At 41.7% G+C, this 22,398-nt stretch overlaps 1 protein-coding gene across 1 annotated transcript; it reads right to left on the bottom strand.

The window, feature by feature from the left end:
• Positions 1 to 57: 57 nt before the first annotated feature.
• On the bottom strand, positions 58 to 20,012 carry LOC100855676 (UDP-glucuronosyltransferase 3A1). The gene is made up of 7 exons (XM_038535322.1): positions 19,833 to 20,012; positions 17,174 to 17,275; positions 10,028 to 10,142; positions 6,987 to 7,518; positions 4,572 to 4,800; positions 2,824 to 3,043; positions 58 to 1,710 (listed from the first exon to the last, which is right to left on the bottom strand). The coding sequence occupies exons 1-7, from the start codon at positions 19,921 to 19,923 to the stop codon at positions 1,434 to 1,436; spliced, it is 1,566 nt and encodes a 521-aa protein (XP_038391250.1). The 5' UTR covers positions 19,924 to 20,012; the 3' UTR covers positions 58 to 1,433.
• Positions 20,013 to 22,398: the final 2,386 nt, after the last annotated feature.

Below are 22,398 nucleotides of genomic sequence, written 5' to 3'. Positions count from 1 at the left end.
ACTGAAATTCTGTTCCTCATCAAATTTCCCTCATTTTATCATCGTTCATATTTCTTACCTGATTCAAGTATTACTGTCATAGTGGCAAATTAATGATTTTTTTAAGTCAAATCGTGGACCTGAGGCCCCACAGCCTCACTCACACGGAGGTCCAAGTTGTGTATTTGAGGTCTCCATGACTACATTTTTAAGAGTGAGAATCTTGAGAAGGGAATCATGGGAAGTGAAAACCACAGCATGAGCTGTGGCCCAAAGGCAGACTCCAGGCCTGAGCATCAAAGGAGGAGCACTTCAGAGGAGGGACTCAGGACAGAGACCACAGGTGGAATCCTTGGGGGCCACACATGCCAAGCTGCAGGACAGAGACTAAGCTTCCTGAGCTTGGAGGTGAGGTGAAAGGGAGATGTAAGAGCAAAGGCCAAAATGGAAGAGCTGGCCAATATCTCATGTCATATCATGAAAAGTGAAAAAAAAAAAAAAAGCAGAAAGAAAGAGAGAGAGACTGAAAAGTTTCTGAGATAGTGAGTATATGAACCAGACTATGGCCATCTTGAGAAATTCCATCACTATAACTACTCTGTGGCCTAAAACCTTCTTAAGTACAGCCCTTTCCTCCATTTTTTTCTTTTAACTCACCCTTAAGTACACCCTCCAGGCAAAGCTTCCTTGATCAGTTCAGGATATGACTCCTTCTAGACAGCCCCCCAGTATATACTCCCCAGCCTTTAAAGCAGGTCTAGCTGGAGGTGGTATTGTGGAGACCTACTAATCTTGTGGCAGCCCAAGACAGTCTTATGTTTATGTAATAAATATTCATAATAAATCATTTCTCATCAAGCTGGACCTGTTTGCCTTTTTCTTCAGTCTCATGGCTTCTTTGGCCTTTGAAGGTAGTTGTACATATATCTCCCTTTCAGGGAACAACAGAATGAACTAAGCAGGGGTTATGTCTAGGAATAGGGAGTGGGGAGGAAGGTGGGGCTATCTTGCTGAAGGTTTGGGTCTGCAAGAGGAGTCCATTGATAAGGGGTAAGAACCCTGAGATCGAATTCATAGACACAGAAAATAGGACAGGGATTTGCCAAGAGTCAGAAGTGGGGGTGTGGGGTGGTAATCAGTGCAGTTTTAGTTTGGAAAGATGAAAAGTTCCAGAGATGGATATCAGTAATGTTTACACCACAATATGAATGTACTTAGTGCTGCTAAACTCTATACTTAGTAGCTAAAATAGTCAATTTCATGTAATGTATATTTTTTTAAAAAGACCACCAAGAGTGCTTCACAAAAATTTCTAAACAGAGACAGAAAATAGTGAAGAGCAATTTGAGTGCCACCCTCAAGTACCAATACAGAGAAGAAAACGGGTGTCCTGAGCTGGGGAAAACCATATACAACCAGTGGCTCCCCAAACACCTGTCAAGGCTGAACCTCCATCAGGCCTTCTTCTGCTTCCTGGTCCCACACAGCCACCTGGCCACCATGCCCAGCAGCTTCCCACAGAGCCACAGGGTGCCCAGGGTGACCACCAGCACGAACAAGATGACGTCCAGCAGGTACTGCTCATGCCATGGCTGCTGCAAGGCATAGGGCTTGAGGTGAGCTGCACCCCCTGTCTGGAGGATGTGATCGATCCAGCCCACCAGCCTCTGGGTAGGGGTCAGGGGGTGAGAGCTCCTGATGATGCTGGCAGCCACGGCTGCTGACTTGTACCTGTTGGCAGAGACGGGGGTGGGGCATTACTCATGCGACCTCAGAAGTCTTAGAGACCTGCATCTCACACACACTTTCATCCAAATGCACAAAAGACTCAGTTTGAAGGAAAAGTTCTTGGCCTGGCCTTGCCACAGTCTAGGTGGGTCCCACTGAAAAGTTCTAACTGGTCCCTCCATGCAAAGATCCAAGCCTAGTGCTAAAGTGCTAAACTATAAAAAGGTGACCAAAATGTAAGGACACGTCTCTACCCAAGGATATTTATGGTACAATGAAAGAAAAAGTATATAGGAATATATGCTATGTAGTATACACGGATTTAGGGTAAATGTCCTTGAGACCCTAATAAGACCTCCAGTCCATCATGGTTATCACATCATTGTGCTGGATGGGAATTTACTTAAGAGAACATGAGCTTTTTTACGGACTCACTTAACAGAAATTTATCTGTTTACTTTGTGGCAGGCCCTGTGCTAGGCCCTGGGAACACAGGGGAAATAAGAGACACACCTGGCCATCCAGGGAGCTTACACTCTACTTTCTAGTATAAGGGACACACAATAAATTAAAACAAAGAAATGGGGTGGTTACTGATCATGAGAAGTGTTAAGACAGAAAAATTATGATTGAAGGGGCTGGAGAATAAGGTATTTAGGACTGTCACACAAAGACCTCCTGCCTCTCTGAGGAGAGGACATTGGAGATGACACTGTCATGAAGGAGCCATCCCTGTGAAGGGAAGGGAAGGATATCCCAGGGAGTAGCACTGACAAAAGGCTTAAGGCAGGAAACAGTGTGGCATTTTAGGGGACAGAGAGGCAACTCCTGACTCAAATGGAATTCTACTATAAGCACTCCAAAATATAAGACCTCTCAGAGACCCTGTATAAGTATATTGAGGTCTTCACCCTTAAGACAGCAATTGTTTTCAACATCTAACCTAAATTGCCTAGTCTTGTCCTCAGAGGAAACACATCAGTTGTAAGCATCATGCACGTATTATTCTGTGTCTTGGAAGTTTCAGCTTTTATTGCAAAAAAGTGGCACACAGTGCCCTTTGTGTTTTATGTCTTCATTCAGCCTACGTTACCACAAGCCCAAAGAGCTCCTTACCTCTTGTCTTCTATAACTTGCTTCATCTTCAGAGCCAATGTCTCTGCCTTGATCTGCTGTAGCTGGATAGAGACACCAAACTTTTTGGCCTCTACTCGGACAAGGTTTTCAGGCTGGTCTCCAAATAGGGGAATCCCCACCATGGGCACACCATGTTGGATGGCCTCCATTATGCTATTCATCCCACCATGGGTGACAAAAAGACGGATGTGTGGGTGAGCTGTTGCAATTAAGAAACAGAGCAGAATATTTCAGATTGAAAATTTTCAGAATGAAAAGTTTCAGAAAACCAGGGAAAGGAGGAAGGGCAGAAGAAAATACAAAGGGAATTTCAAAGTCTGTTGGAGCCATTATAAAAAATGTTTTGCTTGGGAAATATCCAAGATGCATGTTACTAACATACAGGATTCCAAGTGCTGCCTTCTTGTGGAAATTCCTTGCTGTAGCCAGAACCTAGCTAAGACTCAGAACCCAGGGAATTCTCTAGACAATAATGCCAAGCAAGGAGTATATATGTCTCTCCATCCATCAATCTTTCTCTCTGTCATCCTAGTCACTCCCTTCGTTTCATCCAGCTGTTTTCTCATTGTGTCTCTCTCTGTCTCTTTCTCTTTGTCTTGAGCACTCTTTTCTCACCTGCCAACTTATTTCCCTCTTCTCTGAATTCCTGACACATTCATTGGCCCATAACTCATGTGGCAATCCTTAAACTTATACTGTGTGCGTTGTCTCCTCAAATACATGATTAGCCCCTTGAAAGGAGAGACTAGACTCTACACTTGAGTATTTCCACTTCCAGCATTTCCATCCCACCCTATTTAGAGCTAACTAAGATATTTGTTGAAAATGAAAAGTTTGTCTCAGCCTGTATCACTCAACTCCGAGGTGCACCAGAATCTTGTCTCTTCTTTGAAAGGAGCACCATGTGCCCCACTCCAGACTTAAAAGGGTTAAATTTGTAGAAGTGGAGACAGGAATCTGTTCCTTCAATTCCTCAAGTTATTTTAAGTCATTATCTTGATTATAAGTCTTTGATTCAATCAGTGGCTATGGCAGCAAGGGATCTGTAACAAGCAGCACTGAGCACAAAGAAAACCTATTGGGGGTGGGGGAGGTGAGGGAACTCTCTGGGACCAGGGACAAAAATGGACCAAATAACTATGAGGTTGTTCATCTTGGCACTCAGTTATTTTTGCACATCCTAAAGACACTATTGGCACCAATGTTGTGAAGGTATGAGTTATTCACACCTTAATAGCTAAGAAAGATGTGTTTGTGGGAGCAGTGGGTATATGTGTGTGTATATATATACACACACATACATACATATACACACACGTGTGAGTGCATGTGAGAGTGAACAGTTACTCATGAAGCCACTAAAAACAGTGGCAACATCCTTCTGATATGTATTCTCTAGAATCCATAGTTTGTTTTGGATTGTGTTTGGATGACCCTCTTCAAGATCTAATACAGTAAGTCAGGGTGATTTTGATGTCTCCTGATATCTGGCTTGGGATAAAAAACACAAAGGGGAGATGGCTGTTTGGGCACCTGATCTCATTAGACATAGGATCTGTAAGATCTGCCCTAAGAACTCCAGCTGGCTGTTCTGTTCCTGCCTTCCCAACACTTACCCTGCTATCAGAGCTCCTTCTAGTGCAAATGGGATTGCCCTACTAGAGGTCAGAGCCTGAGGAGTCCTAAAAGTATGTAAATGAGAAGGGTCAGACCTGGGCAGTCCTTACCCAGGAGGTCATTCTGAGGAAGCCAGTTCACAATTTTCACATTTGCTGCCAATTTGATCTCTTTGGGCCAATAAGGATTACACTTCCATATAACCCCTTGCGAGAGATTAGCAAAGGCACCATTCATCTCTCTGAGAAGTTCCTGAGTTTGAACGGTGCTCACCATGGAGCCCAGGGCTACAAGAACAAAACCAGAGTCTCCAAATTTGGCGATGAAATTCTCAAATTCCTGGAGAGAGGTAAGAAAGGAAAAAGAGGTGAACAAAGTTGTTCAGCCATGAAATGAAACCAGCTATTTACTGAACATACCCTCCCATCATTCCTAGGGCGCAGCCCATGGGACAGCTCAGTACTTTCTGCATGGTGCTTATGCCCATTGTGTTAGTGGGAATATTTTTCTTCTTTAAAATCCTGATGCTAGTGTCAGGGCCATCCTAGACCCTCTGCTCATCATAAGTCAATGGAGACATGGTTGCTTGGGAATTTCCCAAGGCCACCAGAAAATGGTAGTGTAAGGAAGAATACTGGTCGGGTGTTAGAGTCTGACAGAGGGAGGAGCTATGTTTGAGGCAACACTGGAGAAGCCAGGAGCAGTCTTCTAGCATAAGAAGTGGAACAGTGGAGAAAGGCTCCTGACCACTCACATTCAATGCACCGCGTAGAGTGCTTTGCTCTGATATGTTGTGATATTCTTATTAACTGATTTTTGTAATTCATCTTCTATGTTAGTGGCTCACCCACATGACTACAAATTATATCCACATAAGAAGACTTTTAAAAAGTGGTAGTGCCCAGTCGTAACCGTAAATCTGAGCAGCTTATTCTTTAAAATCCTCAGGCAATACACTTAAGTACTTAAGGTTGCGATTTAATGTTTTAATCTTGGCTTTAACACAGTTTTGGTCAATTCTTGCTTCAAGTATTTCTTCGGACCCTGACTCTGGACTTGTGGAGCCCCCCTTAATCAACTTCTAGCCCCTCTTCCCTGGATTGATTCCATCCAGCATAATACTGCCTGATTTACCATGTCAAAGGACCACTTTGACAACAGCTTTGTTATTCTTTTTAATTACAAAAGCCACATGAGACCACTATATAAAAACTGGAAAATACAGAGAAAAAATTTTAAAAGGGTCTCTTATCTAACAGCCATTACAATCCTTACTCCCATTATGCTCCCACTTGATAATCCCCTTCCCCTGCCCTATAACCAAGGCCTAACCCACCTTCCTATCAAATAAAGTCTCCTGCAACCCGGTCTGGCTATATTTATGCAATTGAATCTTCTGGTTAGTCTAGCTAGAGTCACCAAAAGAACACACAGTAGTGCCTGTCTTATTTTAACTTTGACACTTAGAGCTACTTATTCTCTTCAATTGGAAGTCCTTCCACCCCTAGCTCCATACATAAAAATCCTGCCATCAACTCAAAGCCCATCTAGCCCATGGATCATTCCCCAACTCTCTCTACTCACTCAGGTCAAGGTCAGTAGATAAAGGGTAGACACTTGGGTGCCTGGAAGACCCAGACCAAATCAAGGCTCTTTCCAGCTCTAAAATGAATGGTAGTGGGAAAGTCACTTGTGCCACCTGAGTCCCTGTCTCATTTACAAAAATGGAGGTGGCATCATACTTCCCTCCAGGTGGCAAGATATTATATAAGATAAATTCCATAAAATGCCAAACCAGTGCTGATAAGCAACAGGAAGCCAACTCATCTTACTCCCCGCCAGTTAAAAACTTCTACTGCAGTAGTTCTGAGTTTATGCATTCAAACCAATGCAGCAGCTTCCACAATGTACAATTCCCAGGACTGACCCCAGATCAATCAAATCAGAAGGCCTAGGTGGAATTAGGAATTAGGCCTCTATAACCTGGGGATGCAGGTGATGATGCCCACATTTCTTGCTGTGGGCACACAATCCCACTGGTTACATAACTGTTGTGAGTTTCATTGTGAGTAACTCATCTCTTTAACAATTCTCACATGTAATGAATGCTTGCTACACAGTTACTATATATGTGTTCATACAAAATGCACATGAAAATATCAACTTATTAAAAGGCTTATCCCAGGGCACCTGGCTGGCTCAGTGGAAAAAGCATGCAACTCTCAACTCTGGGGTCATGAGTTCAAGATCCATGCTGGTTTTAGAGATTACTAAAAATAAAATAAAATGAAAGGTTTATCCTACCAGGGCTAGGAGTAGAGAAGACCCTACATGTACTATGTAAGGAATTCCTCAGGGTTGTGCAATTCCTAACACTATAATTGCATCACCCTGAAAGTGAGCCTTCCTTAAAAGCATGTCTTAGATGCACTTGCCTCACCCTATTCTGTCCCAGTTCCCACTGGCAGGGCAGCCACCAACGGAAGAGCTCTGCATGAAGTCTATATTAAGCACTAACCACTTACTTGTGGCACTGGTTTAACAGGTCTGGCCATTAAGCCTCCAACATACACAGTGTTGGGAAGCAGGGGGCGAGCAAAATCAAATGCAAAGTCAGAGTTAACAAACCATAGTTCTGCTTTCTTTAGAAGATTAGACAACACTGGCCTAGAGCCTTCTGGGAAATGTTCCTTGATGGCGTTGTCATAAGAAGACTGGATTTGCCATTGTTTTCTGGAGAAATTGAAGAACATCAGAAAATTCTTCACTCGGCCCCAGAAGTCCATGTGGTCAGTTAGAAGGGAATGGAATACTGGGACATAAGACAGGGGGCATGGTAGTCCAAAATCTATAGTACCAAACGAGGAAGAGAGAATGGACACAAATGGTTTTCCAAGCTTCTCAGCAACCAGGAAAGAACAGTAGTCAAAATTCTCAATTATCACTAGATCAAAGTTCTCATTCTTTAAGATGTCCATGATATCCTTTCTCCTTAAAAAATGACTGCACTGAAGCCCCAGTAGTTTCATAAAGTCTAAAAATTTTCCAAATGTGTGTCTGTAGGAAAGAAAAGAAAGAGTGACTATTCACTGGAAGTGTTAATTTCACATGTGTAAAGGAATCTTGAGCTACAAAGAAAATATCCCAGGTGAGCAAGACCACACCTAGCAGCAACACACCTGTCCCACCACTGTTTACAAGTACCCTCATCTCAGTCACTTTGAGCACATGTTCTGTTCTGGAGAGTGTTCTCTTTTTCCCCTCCTCTTCCTTCTTTCATCCAAATCCCAAGTACTCTCTATGCCAGTTTTTTCAAAAAATTGTATCTTTGAGTTGTTAATTCTTGAAATCCACAGGCACATCTGAATTATGTTAACTGGAAACAAATTGCCACTGTTGGACCTTCTGCTCTGGATATCTTCTCTGACCATAGCAAATCTCAAAGATCTCTTTCTACTTGATAAATTCTCTAATGTTCTCATTAACTTTCTTTTACATACTGGCTTTTTATGAGTGATTTTCTTGTTTACTCAGCCAAACTGTGGAAGTCACTTGATGACACAGTCCCACAAATTTTGATCATACAGGCTATTTTTAAAAATCACTGTGGATTCTGAATGTAATAGATCACCTCATGCAAGGGACTAATTTATCATATTAGAACTCAAAACTCAGCTAAAATGGGAATTCCACCTTTCTATGCCCACAAGTCAAGCAATGAAAGAAAATAAAAGAAAATAGAGAAAGAAAAAAAAAGAGAAAGGAAAAGCAAAGCAAGGTCCGGTTAATAATAATATTATTATTAGCTTTTGTACCTCCACGTAGATTGAAGTATCCAGAGAAGATAATGATAAAGAGTACTAACATGTGATTAAGACTTTGCCCAGGGGAATATTCCTAGGACCTATCTCCTTATAATGCTTTCCCATCACTGCCTATATAGAATATGATTCTGTTTGCTTCCTGTTTATACACTTATGGAGAAATAGATAAAAATGTCCATCTACACTTCAAGGTAACAGAGGTAACAGGTGCAATAGCTCAAGACATCAGGGGCCCACTGGCTACATGGAGGACCATGAGAATCAATGCCCTGGTACCCTGTAATTATACACTAGTGTACCACTGCACCCCAGAGTGAGAAGGACCAGAAGTGAAGAACTTATTAACAATATACAGATCTCTGCCTGATATTTAGGATCAACTTCAAGTCATACAATGAAAGTGATTGGCAAAAAACATCCTTGGCTGTATATTTTTGAAGATTTCTTTTAACAAAGGAGTGTGACTGTCAGATGTTTTAGATAATTTCAGTAGTGCCATAAGAATTCCTAAAATATATTTCATTCATCATCATATCTAAAATTAAGCTAACAAAGAGAAAAAATGTTTAAGAATGCGTAGTTACCTATGCCTGTCTCCAAAAATATTAAGGGAGAAGACATAGAGCAAATAGTTGAAATATATAATAACGAACAGTACAAAATAATCCAGCCTCAGTATCAAATGAATAGGTTAGATCAGACCTAGGCAAGAAGGACTGTGGTCTCCCAGTTTGAGTAAGGAAAAAAGGTTCTACAGAAAAAAGGGAAATATAAGCAAGACTTTGACTAGTAAGTAAAATTTTCAAGGTAAAAAGAAAGCAAGATCACTGTAATTATTTAAGATGGATTTTCTTGTCTTCCCACATTCATGTCTAAGAGTAAGGAGTTATGTGTTCCTCTTCATTCAGACAAGGCAAAAGGAGTCGTGTCTTATTCTGCATGAGATTGATTGCTTTTTACAAGGACTTTACATGGCCAGGGTGCCTGGGTGGCTCATTTGGTTAAGCATCCGACTCTTGATTTTGGCTCAGGTCATGATCTCTGGATTGTGAGATCAAGCCCCTCATCAGGCTCGGTGCTCAGTGGGGAGTCTGCTTGAGATTCTCTTTCTCTGCCTCTTACTCTACCCCTCCCTCTGCTCCTGCTCTCTCTTTCTCTGTCTCACTCTCTCTCTGGGCTGCCCTGGCACCCCAATAAATGCATCTTTAATGGCTAGATGTTCAATTGTTACGAAATCAAGGTTCTTAAGTCTTCCCCCATTAATAGAATATGTGTGAAGAAAAGAAGAAAAAGTTATTTCCTTATTTCATTTCCCTACCAAGAGTGAGAGGGTGAGGTGCCTATGTTTCTGTGTTGGGGAGGTTATAAACAAAGATTATAAGAGAAGTGTTGAAAGTACATCCCAGAAGAAACAACCTCTACTTTCTACAGAAATCCATTCATGGAAAATAAATAAATAAATAAATAAATAAATAAATAAATAAATAAATAAATAAATAAAATCAATCCATTCATGGAAGAGGAATAGTGCAAAGCAAAGAAGAATCTCCAGTGATTAAACTGGATGATTTGGTGTGAATACTTGATTCCCCAATCATCCATGCATCATCTATCCCTTCATCTATCCACCCATCCATCATCCCTTTCTTATGTCTTCAGCCCAAACATCCATGCATCCATCCATTCATTTACATCACTAAAATAGTGACTCTTTGGCTCAAGTAATAAAAAATAACAATTACCTGCCATTCAAAGCTTCTTCTATAAAATAATCTACATACTCCTTCAATCTTTTGTTGTAATCTTCAGGTGGAAACCAAGGAATAACTTGGTATGATGTTTCCTTCTCTGTAAAATCTGAAAAACACCCATGGATTAAAAATGATAAATATGTCACAAAACATGGATTAGTATTAGTGTGATAATATCAATATTTGTTTGCTCAAATAATTTTACTTTCTTTAAATGTTTGCCTTTTGGACTACTTTTGTATTGTTTGGCTGCATTTTCATTCATTCAGCCTTATAAAATGATAACATGTATTGAGAACCTTACACTAATTCAGGAGTGCTTCTCAATTTAAAGTTATGGAAGCTTCCATTTTTTAAAAAGACTTATTTATTTATTTATTTATTTATTTATTTATTTATTTATATTTATTTGAGAGAGGGAGCACACAAGAGCAAGGGAAGGGGCAGAAGCAGAGAGAGATAGAGAGAGAGAGGGAGAAAACCTCAAGCAGACTCTCTGCTCAGCACCAAGCCTAATGAAGGGCTTGATCTCACAACCCTAAGATCATGACCTAAGCCAAAATAAAGAGTCATATGATTAACTAACTGAGCCACTAGGTGCCCCTGGAAGATTCCATTTAAAGCTTCTATAAGGTTTAACTATCTGTCTCATTTTACAGGTAAGGAAACAAAGGTAATTAAAGATGCAAAGTTAATTATCTTTAAGATAATTTGTCAAGGAAGTTATAGAATTTGATTTCAGAGCCTCTGTTCTTTCTGTTTTAGAAAAACTCATTTTCATTATTTAGAGTGGTAAATCCAAATGTTTTTTTTTATTCAATAAAAAAATACTAAAAAACATAAAATAGTAGACTTCTGTACCTCTACTTACCAGCATGGCTTCTCCCACATATTCATGTATAATAAAAAGTCTGAGTCCATTTTTGATGTTTGACTACTGACAGTTTTCAAGCCCTATCTCTCATGCCCTCTTCAGTACTTCATCTGATCAAACTATTAAGAAAGTCAGCATGTTCCCTTGGCCCTTGTGGGAGTTTCAAACTATGCAAGTTAAGTCAATGCGGGGGAACCTTCATCACATCCCAACTCTCTACCCACAATAAAAACTCAAACCAGTTATCCCTTTCTTCTCTGGAAAGCCATTTTTTAGATTTGCTTAGGAACCTGTCCTAATCTTCTAAAAAAAAAAAGCATTATTTGAGTAATAAAAATTCTATACTCTCTTGTACATATAAGTTTTCATCAGTTATAACATCCAATCAAATTGTGTGTAAACTGGGGATACGTTAATGCACAGCCCTACATGTTAAAACCACCAAGCCCAATCTTAGTGAAATTACTACAATCCAAGTATGTACTGTCAAATACTTTGCAGTTACAGATTTCCAATCACAGGCTAGTATGTTCTATTCAGTACCTATGTCAATATGCTCCCAGCTTCAGTTTGCCTTCACCTCCGAAAGGACACAGAACACCTTTAATTTGTTGTCCTCAAAGTATTTCAGTAGTCCTACTATTGGCCATAATCTTTATTGGCAAGATCTTAATCAAATCCAACTTTCACCAGGAACCACTAGTACATTATATTGAGAATACCCTGCTCTAAGGATAATCATTTGACATACTCAGTACAGAGAAACATTCTCAAAGGAACTCCCACAAAGGGATGTGCCATTGCCACACCCAAAGCTCAAGGCCTAGGACCTCAGTTAAATTCCTGGGAATTATCTGATCAGGTAAGGCCTCTCTATCCATGACACTATCAAAAAACAACTATTAGGGCACCTGGGTAGCTCATTAAGCATCTGACTTTAGCTCAGGTGATGATCTTAAGGTCCTAGGGATTGAGCCTCAAGTTGGGCTTCCTGTTGAGCGGGAGTCTGCTTTTTCATCTCCCTTGCCCTCTGCCCCTCCCACTGCTCATGGATTCTCTCGATCTCTCAAATAAATAAATAAAATTTTTATATACAAAAAAGAAACAACTATTGACTCACAACACCACAATATCTCAACAAATCCAACAACTTTAAAACCTTTTTTCAATCTGGAGACAATATATTTCTGATTTATACATAAATCCATTTATGCTTAATTTTGAAAATTGGCCCACCTTGAATAATGTCAAATAACAAAAAGATCTAGAATTGGTCCAAATTGCAATACAGTAGGCGCTGTCATTAGTACCCCTTACATTTGCATTCATTATCAAGCCTTCAGCAACCTCTTCCCATGCTTCCTGGAGTTGTCTACCTGTGATAGCAGTATTAGTCTCCAATTGCTGCTGTAGTTAATTACTATATAAACTTAGTTGCTTAAAACAAAACAAATTTATTATCTTATAATTCTGGAGATCAGATGTCCAAAATGGGTCTCACTAGGACAAGAGAAAGGTGTGGGTAGGCCAGCGTTCCTTTTGGAGGCTCTAAAGGATAGTCCATTTTCTTGTTTTTTCCATCTTTTAATGGTTGCCTTCATTCCTTGGCTCATGGCCTCCTTTCAACTGGAAATGACATCACCCATCATCTGACTTTTCCTTCCATCATCACATTTCCTTCTTTTACTCTCTTGTCCTCTTCTCTCTTTTTAATTTAAAATCAATTAATTACATATAGTGTATTATTAGTTTCAGAGGTAGAGTTTAGCAATTCATCAGTTGCATATAACATCCAGTGCTCATTACATCAAGTGCCCTCCTTAATACCCATCACTCAGTTATCCCATCCCCCCAATCTTCTCTTTTTTTAAAAGGACTCTTGTAATTATATAGAGCCCAAATGGATAATCCAAAATAATTGCCTCATCTCAAAATCTTTATATTAATCACATCTGCAAAGTCCCTTTGCCATGTAAGGTAGCATATTCATTGGTTCTAAAGATTAGAGGATCTCTTTGGGTGAGGGCATTACCTTCTACCATCATATTCTGCTCGCTGGACCTCAAATACTCATATCCATATCCCATACAAAATACAATCATCCCATCCCAACATTCCCACAAGTCTCAAACCATTATATCATCAACTCATAGTTCAAAATCTCATCTAAATATCATTAGCTTGAATGTCCCAAATTATATTATCCAAATAATTCAATCAGGTATGGGTGGGAGAGTCTGGATATGATCCATCTGTGGACCTATGAAATTAGGAAACAGTTTATCTGCTTCCAAGAAATATTAAGATGCCAGTTATAGATAATTATCATTCAAAATGGAACAAAATGGAAGGAAAGTATGAATTTCTGGTCCTAAGACATGTTGACTTCCAACTGGGCAGACAATGTTAGGTTTTAAAAACTGGAAATAACCTGCTGTGATTTGAAGCTCAGCCCTGAAGCTTGAAGTTCTACCCTCTGTACTCACTGGTCACACTCAGACACTTCATTTGTTCTTCATAAAAGGTAGTGTGAGCTCTCAGCTGAATAATTTATGTTTCTTACTTTGGGGGAGTTCAATGGCCCTCTTTCATGTCATTCTTTCTCTGTCTTTCTCAGTCTAAATTGGCAGTGTTTATCCTGGTATAAAATTCTCAAGGACCTTATGGATCTTCTGGGTATGTCATGGGAATTCACTCTACTATACAAGAGCTACTACACAGATCTTTAAAAATAATTTCATCTCTACTTTCGGCTTCAGACAACAGAGCTGAAGGGACTCATGATTCACACACTTAACATTTAAAGAGCTCTGTGAGACTGAATATTCTGACCATACAGAGGCAACCGCAAGAGGCTATCCAGCCACAACTCTGGTTTTCTCTTTCCTGACAGTGAATCTCCTAATTTTAGAATCTTTTGCAATCTGGATAGGCTGAGAATTTCCTAAATCAAGAAGTCCTCATTTCTTTATGATTAATGGTTTTTCCTTCAATTTATCTCTTTCCTCTCACATTTTACTATAAGAAGCAAGAAGTCCTCAATATCTATATTTTTACCAGAGGTGTGTGTTTATGATGGTTTACATACTGTCTCAGACAATATAGATTTTCTCTACCATGCTCCTCACTTCCTTCTTGGTCCTCATTAGCAGAATTCTTATATTTTCCATTAGGATACAAATGACATGTAACATCACATTAGCTTCAGGTTTAAAACATGATTTCATATTTGTATATATTGCAACAGAATTCTTAAAATCCACATTTCTACCAATGGTCTCTTCAAGACAATCTAGATTTATTCTATCAGACTTCTCAATATTTTTCCAGCCTCTATTGATAGCCCAATTATAATGCCTGACATTGGTTGGAGCCACAGTATATGTGAATATTGAAGATCTTTGCTTCTTCAACCTGATACCATTTCTTTATTAAAGTAGTAATGAATGAACAATATGGGAAAATGTGTCCAAACAAGGAGTGAACACATTGTAAGGTTCAAATGCTACAATACACTGAAATGGGCATCAGGTCAAAAATAATAACTCAATCATGTGTTTTTTCCCTGTTTGCAGACATCTAGTCAAGGTAAAGAATTAATATGCTGTTTCAAAGCCTCAAAAATGCCCATGATTGGGGAATACTAGAAGAAACTCGAGACTCCTAAACCTGGAAGCTAAGGATGAAACTGAAGGGACCAAAAAAAGACATACAAATGGCCAACAGACACATGAAAAAACACTCAATATCACTCAGCACCAGGGAAATACAAATCAAAACCACAATGAGATAGCACCTCACGTCAGTCAGGATAGGTAAAAATAACAACTCAGGAAACAACGGATGTTGGCAAAGATGTGGAGAAAGGGAAAACCTCTTATTCTGTTGGTGGAAATGCAAACTGGTACAGCCACTCCGAAAAACAGTATGGAGGTTCTTCAAAAAGTTAAAAATAGAGCTACCCTATGATCCATCAATTACACTACTAGATATTTATCCAAAGGATACAAACATAGTGATTCAAAGGGGCACATGCACCCAAATGTTTATAGCAGCAATCTCCATAATAGCCTAACTATGGAAAGAGCCCATATGTCCATCGACAGATGAATGGATAAAGAAGATGTTTTATATATATACACACAATGTAATATTACTCATCCATCAAAAGGAATGAAATCTTGCCATTTGCAATAATGTGGATGGAACTAGAGGGTATTATGCTAAGTAAAATAAGTCAGAGAAAGACAAACCCCATATGAATTCACTCATATGTGGAATTTAAGAAACAAAACAGATGAACATAGGGGAAAGGAAGGAAATATAAAATAATATGAAAATTGAGAGAGGCAAACCATAAGAGATGCTGAAGTCCAGAAAACAAAATGAGGGTTGCTGGAGGAGAGGTGGATGTGGAGAAGAGATAACTGGTTGATGGGCATTAAGGAGGGCACTTCATGTAATGAGCCTGGGTATTACATGCAACTGATGAATCACTAAGTTCTGCCTCTGAAACTAATAAAAAAAATTGAAGGGATTCATGATTTCAAATTGTTTATAGATTTTTATGTACATATATTTATTAAAGGGTTAGAAGGTCTGTCGCTTTTACTGGTTTCTGAAAATTAATGGGAACTACCCAAATTATTTTTTAATCAAATTAAAATTTTAATTTAACTTAATTTAACTTAAAATTTTAATTAAATTTAATTGCAATTTTCAAAATTAAGAATAACTACTTTGAAAATTAATATACTACAGCTATTTAATCATGTCTGTGGTAAACGCAGGTATAAAAAAGATATACATATAAATAATGTTCAGTGAAGGATGCAGAACCTAATCTAGAAGGTGATTAAAATGGTTTTAAGTGGGAACTCAAATAGATATTTGTACACCAATTTTCATAGCAGCATTATTCACAATATCCAAAAAGGTGGAAACAACTCAAATGTCCATCAACAGATGACCAGGTTAACAAAATATAGTATGTCCTTATAATAGAACATTATTCAGTCTTAAAAAAGGGAAGATATTGTGATCCATACTATAGCATGGATGAGCCTTGAAGACACCATGCAAAGTGAAACGAGCCAGACACACAAAAACAAATATTGTATGTTTCTACTTAAATGAGGTAACTAGAATAGTCAAATTATTAGAGAAATAAAGTAGAATAATGGTTACCAAGGGCTGCTGGCAAGGGGTAATTGGCCGTTACCATACAATCAGAACAGAGTTCCCGTTTGTGAAGATAGAAATGTTCTAGAGATGAATGGCAGTGATGGTTGCACAACAATGTGAATGTACTCACCATCACTAAACTTACAAAGCAAATGTTTAAGTGGCAAATTTTATGCTGTGTATATATTACCACAATAAGAATCTTAAAAGAAATTTTCACAGAAAAGAACTTGTCTTAATAAAATCTGAATAACAAAGACTGATCACCTTTAAAGTTTTATAATTTCTCAGAATTTTATTCTTCAAAGCTGCTGCTCAAAATTGCATCTTTTTTTTTTAATCAAAGCCTAAGAAGACATCAGATTGAGCAATCCAAAGCTTAAAGTACTAAATCCACCCAACATTATTATTAGCCTGCCATATTACCTTGAGCAAGCCATTTCAGTTCTCTGGGCTGCTGTTTTCTTGTCTGTCAATAGACAAGATTTATTGCTCATATTAGCTAAAATTCATTGGATTCAGTGATTTAGTTAAGAACGTCCAAACATGATTACACACAAACTGTTGGGCAGTCATTGATTTTTCAAGAGAACAAAATCATCTCAATGATAGATCTTAGCTGGATAAATAAGGGACTTCCTAAGAAAGCTTTCTTAGATTTCAGATATCATAAAGGGAGAATGTAATCTATGAAATAAAAAAGAAGAGTAATTTGTGATAAGGCAAAAGAAAATCATATATTTGCCTGAACACTTCTGTTCATGTGTTTTCATGCCGTTATGAAGTATCACTTACCAAAATAATCTGTACTATATGGAGGGTTGCTTGGGATGAAGTGGAAGTCAAGGTAAGGGAGGAAAATATGGGACTACAGAGTGTGGAGTGCTGGGATACAGAGCCAAGAAGTTTTCCAACACCTTGGAAAGTTTTCCAACACACACACACACACACACACACACATTTCTTGTTCTTTCAGTCCAATTAGATTTTAAAAATACTTTTCTAAGCAAAAGTCATCGTTGTTCTATTCTATCCTATGCACAGAGTAGAAGAAATCAAGAATTGGTGGGGAAAGATACCTGTTATCAATGAATTTCCTTTCTGGTGAAGCATGATGACATTATGATGATGATCTTGAAGAATCTGAGACACCTGGTCCATCAGTAGATGATGGCTTCCACCTAGGAACAATGTACAACTTCATATTTGTAATGTTGAGAATAACGTGCCTGAAGCTGATAGGTTGATAGATCCAGGAGATGAGAGTTAGGAAACAGAAATTTCATGGTGAGTGGAGGAAGATGAGCTTCATCAGTAAGTCTGTCCATCTCCCACCCGACTGGCCCAAATCCTTGACCGTGGCAAACCTCCATCATCCTCTTTGTAACTGCGGTCACAAAAATGACCAAAAGTCAGTGTGATGAGCTGTTCTGTTTACACCTTAAAGAATTCCTGATCCTAAGTACATGCAAATTTTAGCCAGGCCTTATGGAGACAATGTGTCCTAAAGAAATAACTGTACTGGTAGAAAGTTTGGCACCGTGCTGTATATGAATGTGAATGGTTCCTAAAGGGCAATTAATCAGAGTTCATTCTGGAATCTTCTCCTTTGGAAATGTATGCTAGTGTAGGAGCCAGAAACCTGGGAACTTGAGTATCAGTCCAAGAAAGAGCCATTGGAGCAGAGGGAAGCCGAGCCACCGCTTACAGCCAAAATCCTTGAGATTCAAATATACTTGGCAAGAGGTTTCTCAGTTGGGGCCTGCATTTTGCTCAACATCAAATTAAGGCATTGAGGGTAACTGCGGGCCCTTGAGGTAGAACTACGGGATCCTGTGTGCAGGGGAGACTGGGACAGCACCCTCCTAGAAAACTCCTGGGACCCCAAGGAAAGAGAAGCTTGATGGGCAGGGAGGTACAGGTTCTATCATTGCAAGAAGTGTCTAAAATCTCAGGCCGTCACGGGGCATTTTTGTTGAGCCTGAGTCTCTGCAGCAGAGAGAGCCGGGTCAGGAGGGAAGGAAGAGAACCTGCCCAACCGGGAAGCGGGGTGGTTGGGAAGGTGCGGCCCGTGACGCCGGGTCACAGGGGGGTCACGGGACTACAGGCGCGCGTGTATCCGTGGAGGTTAGTCCGGTCTCGTGTATTTATGCTTGTGTTGCCCGGGGCAACGTGGATTCCGCAACAAGCCCCTGCGGCCTCGGCGGGCCTGCTCGGGCTCACGTTGAACCCGACGAAGGCCCCGAGAGAGGCGGGGGGAGCCCGCCCGCGGAGGCCGCCATGCTTGTGGGGCGCGGTGCCCCGGTGCATTCTGGGACAGAGGCGGGGCCTCCGACCGCACCTGCTCCCGCTGCGAGGCCCGGGTCACGGGCTTTCAACAGGTGAGGGAGCTCTTTCACGTCACTGCCACTAACAATCAAAACAGAAAAAACAAGAGTTCAAAAGGAGTTACAGGGTCTCTTAAAGAGTTTTTTTTGTTTTATTCTGTTTTGTTTTGTTTTGTTGTGTTTTTTTTTTAAGATTTTATTTTTATTTATTCATGACAGAGAGAGAGAGAGAGAGAGAGAGAGAGAGAGGATGAGAGAGACACAGGCTCCATGCAGGGAGCCTGACGTGGGACTCGATCCCGGGTCTCCAGGATCACACCACGGGCTGAAGACAGGCGCTAAACCGCTGGGTCACCGGGGCTGCCTTTTTTTTTTTTTTTTTTAAGATTTTATTTTTATTTATTCAATTTGGGTTTTTGTTGTTGTTGTTGTTTGTTTGTTGTTTAATCCCCACTGAAAAGTGCGTGGGAATGGAAGCTGTGGAGACGCTGGTCTTGGGGAAGAAACCCCAACTAAATCCCTGGTATGTGCCATTAGGGAGGCCTGGTGTGCTCTGGCAAAAGGTGCCTCACCTCCTGAGTTTCCTGCTGGGGGGTGGGGGGACTCTTTGGGGGTTTAGATGAGATTGTTCATGATTCCCTCGAGCTCTAAAATCTCCTAATTCCCAGTGACTTGCGCGCAGTAAGTGACCTAAAAGAGCCCCCACTGCGGGTGGAGATGCTATCTTGGGAAAGCCTCATCTTATGATGACCCTGGATCCTGATCCTCTTCCCTTTATCCCTTTTCTTTTTCATCGTCTATTCCCTTCCGTGCAAAAGTAAAGGAAGTAAAACCGAGGCCACAAAACGCAGAATTAGCAGCCCCTCCCCCCCCCGAATCCTGCAAACACTTGCAGCCACGTGAGACCCGAATGTCCAGGGCCCAGTCCCCAGCCCTGGCCCCTACTCCAGGTTTCCTCTGGATGAAAGCACTCCACCCTCCTAGGTGTCCCCTGCTCCACCCTGGCTCCCAGGCGGTGCTTCTGGGGCAGAAGCACCCCCGGAGCCCCCCGCCCTGACCTGCGAGGGGCTGCAAACGCTCCCACCGTGCCCATTGGCAGTCGCTGCGCACCACGCAGCCGGAGCCCCGGGGGAGGCGGCCGGGGTCTCCGGCCCTGGGCGGGATCGCAACCTTCTGGACCCAGTCCCGGGCCTCGGAGAGCCAACCTGAGTGGGGAGAGGGAGGAGGAGGTGCTGTATTCCCTCGGGGAGCGTCTTCCCGCCGTCGGGCTCCTCCTTTCCCCCGTCGGGCGCGTAGCCTGGGACTCCGGCCCAGTCCGGACAACCGAGGGAGAGGCTGGGACCGGAGCTGCGTGCCGAGCCAACCCCGAGTGCCGGGGGCACGCCCGTCGGTCCTCCCGCCGAGCACTCACCCACCAAAGACACGGTCAGGATCCTGGCGGCCTCGGAAAGCAGGACCCCCGGCAGAAGGAGGCCGCCGAGCAGCAGCGCGCGCCCGGCCATGGTCGTGGGGGCGCGTCGGGAAGGGCAGCCCCGCGCCCCGCGCCCCGCGCCCCGTGCACCCCGTGCGCCCTGGGGACACGCTCGGCTCGCAGCTCAGGAAAGTGCTGGCGGGCAGACGGGCCCCGCCTGTGCTCTCTCGGCTTTGTGGCTTCTTGCCCTTCTGCTCCTCCTCCCAGGATGCTCGCCCCACTGGCTAATTTGGCCTCACCCTCCCTAACCTCGGGCAGTGGGAAGGAGGGGTCAGTGAGCTCTCCTTAACCCCTCTCTGTCCCTGTCCGTGTCATCACCACGCTCTCCGCTGAGAGGGTACTCTGAACCAGGGATGTGAGGACCTTGGAAGTCGCTTCCAAGATAATTCCACCTCCAGGTGACTCACACCCATCCCCATTTGGGGGACCCGTCCACGAATTTTCCCACCTCCTAACTGCTCTGTTAACCTCATACCGTCATCTGCATGCTCCATTTCCCTAGGTATTTGCTTAGAATCCCTGTTAGGCTTCTAATCTCAACAGATGCCACTCCCTGGGAGTAGTCTGTGTCTACTCTCTAGAGGCAAATCCCCAAGAGAAGTTGACCTACCGATCCTGGGTTAGGTTCTGAAGACCTCTTAGGGAGGTCATTTATTCATGAAGAGGTGCTAGAGCCCTAACTTTAGACCTCCAAGGCTTTACCTGGAGGTTTGAACCTCCAAAGCTGACACTGTAATTCCAAATGAGCATCATGAAATAGGACTGGGGATCCTGTCTCGACAGGCACAAATTGAGGACGTCTTGTAATTCTGCCTCTTTGTCACATTAGCCCTGGCAAGGACCAGGCACGCAAACCCCAGAAGGCATATCTGGGCTTTCTATCCTCAGAGGAAGACTGGCTCTTGTAAAGGTTTTCAGTGCAGCTTCCCTTACAGCCTTAGTGGCCAGGAACAGAATTCCAGGCAATGAGGACAGAGTCTCTTTTCCAGGGAAAAGGGAAGGATAATTCTTGGAAACTTTTCCTTTCCTGATCAAAGAGCTACATGTAGCTTTCTCAGCTTTGACAAGAGCTTACAGGAGAGGCAATAGAAAATGAAAAAAAAAAATGTAGGTACCTGTTTTAGGTGTTATTCCAAGTGGTAGAGGTGAGAATGAGGGAAACAGGCTGAGAAGATCCTGGACACAGAGGCTGGAATGGTTGAGGCTCAGTGCCTCAAAGAAGGGCATGACAAGGAAGGTGGCTCCAAGGTCACTGGTCAAAATTACCCTGGGACAAAATCACAGAATAGCCCTTGGTGACTGGCAAATAAAGAGGCCATAAGAGCTGAATAAAGAATTCTGATTTTAGGAAGAAGCCAATGAGCAGGAATTTGCAACAAAATTAACAAAAGGATACGATGAGGAGAACAGGAATTGCCAAAACTGGTGGGAATTTAATAAGAAATGGTAGCCCCACGACCACCACCACCACCACCATACGCTGTCCCTCTAGGCTACACTTGGCATTAGGCCTTCTTCAGCTTTCTGGCCCCACACAGCCACTTGACCACCATACTCAGTAGCCACACATTGCCCAGATGCCCACCAGCAGGAATAAGAAGATATTAAGAAGGCGTTGTTCATGCCACAGCTGTTGGAAAGTGTGGAGCTTGAGATATTTTGCAGCCCCTGTCTGGAGGGTGTGGTAGATCCAGCCCACCAGCCCCTATGTGGGACAGGGGGTTGTTAGGGGGTAGGAGTGTCTGATGATGCTGGCAGCCACTGCTGCTGATTTGTACCTGTTAGCAGAGACAGAGGGGTGGTGACAACACTAGATGACGACAGGTTCTCAGCAGCTTAGGCTGCACGGAGAAGGCTAGTTTTCATGTAATTATAATCTGGCCCTGAAATTTATCAGCTGGGTGCCTATAAACAGTTTAATTTTATAAAGATTCCTATATGCACAGAATCCAAATTAATGCTGAAAGGTAAAGCTGTGCCTAAGTCAGTCCCTGTCTTCATGGAGTTCATGATCTACTAGACCAAAAAATACCTTTATGGTTGCTTGGTGTGCTCATTGCTAACAAAGCCCCACTGTTTAAAATCCTTTCAGTGGACAGAGCTAGGAAATATATGTTTATAGATGTAGATATCAAGAACCCATATTCTCTATTTATAGATGCTGTAGCTATGTCTATGACCTAGTTACAAAAAATCAATTTCTAATTTATACTGATATCTCAATTCAATACATCACAGGGATTGTTCTGATCGTCCCCATCTCCACATTTGTAATTCTCTTTTCCAAAAGTAAAAGACAACATCAATACTTTTACTCATTTTTCCAGTCCTATCATGAATAGAAAGTGAGGTCGAATACACTAACCCACACAACTGTGAAAAACATACTCAATAGACAAGTTTTGTTTGCAGTTCTTATTTTCTTTAAACTGGATATGCAAAGCTGACCCTTGAACAAATAGGTTTGAACTGCATGGGTGCACTTATATGTGAATTTTTTTTCCAA

This window comes from Canis lupus, chromosome 4, assembly GCF_011100685.1.
Source record: "Canis lupus familiaris isolate Mischka breed German Shepherd chromosome 4, alternate assembly UU_Cfam_GSD_1.0, whole genome shotgun sequence".
Taxonomy (NCBI): Eukaryota; Metazoa; Chordata; class Mammalia; order Carnivora; family Canidae; genus Canis; species Canis lupus.
This window is presented reverse-complemented; position numbering and strand designations above follow the sequence as displayed.

Excerpts from the sequence above, each read along its gene's own strand:
- LOC100855676 (XM_038535322.1), bottom strand. The coding sequence starts at position 19,923 with ATGGCCGGGCGCGCGCTGCTGCTCGGCGGCCTCCTTCTGCCGGGGGTC. Across the intron at positions 10,143-17,173 it reads AGGAAATTCATTGATAACAG|ATTTTACAGAGAAGGAAACA; the intron begins GTATCTTTCCCC and ends GGTGTTTTTCAG. Across the intron at positions 4,801-6,986 it reads CTGTTAAACCAGTGCCACAA|GAATTTGAGAATTTCATCGC; the intron begins GTAAGTGGTTAG and ends ACCTCTCTCCAG.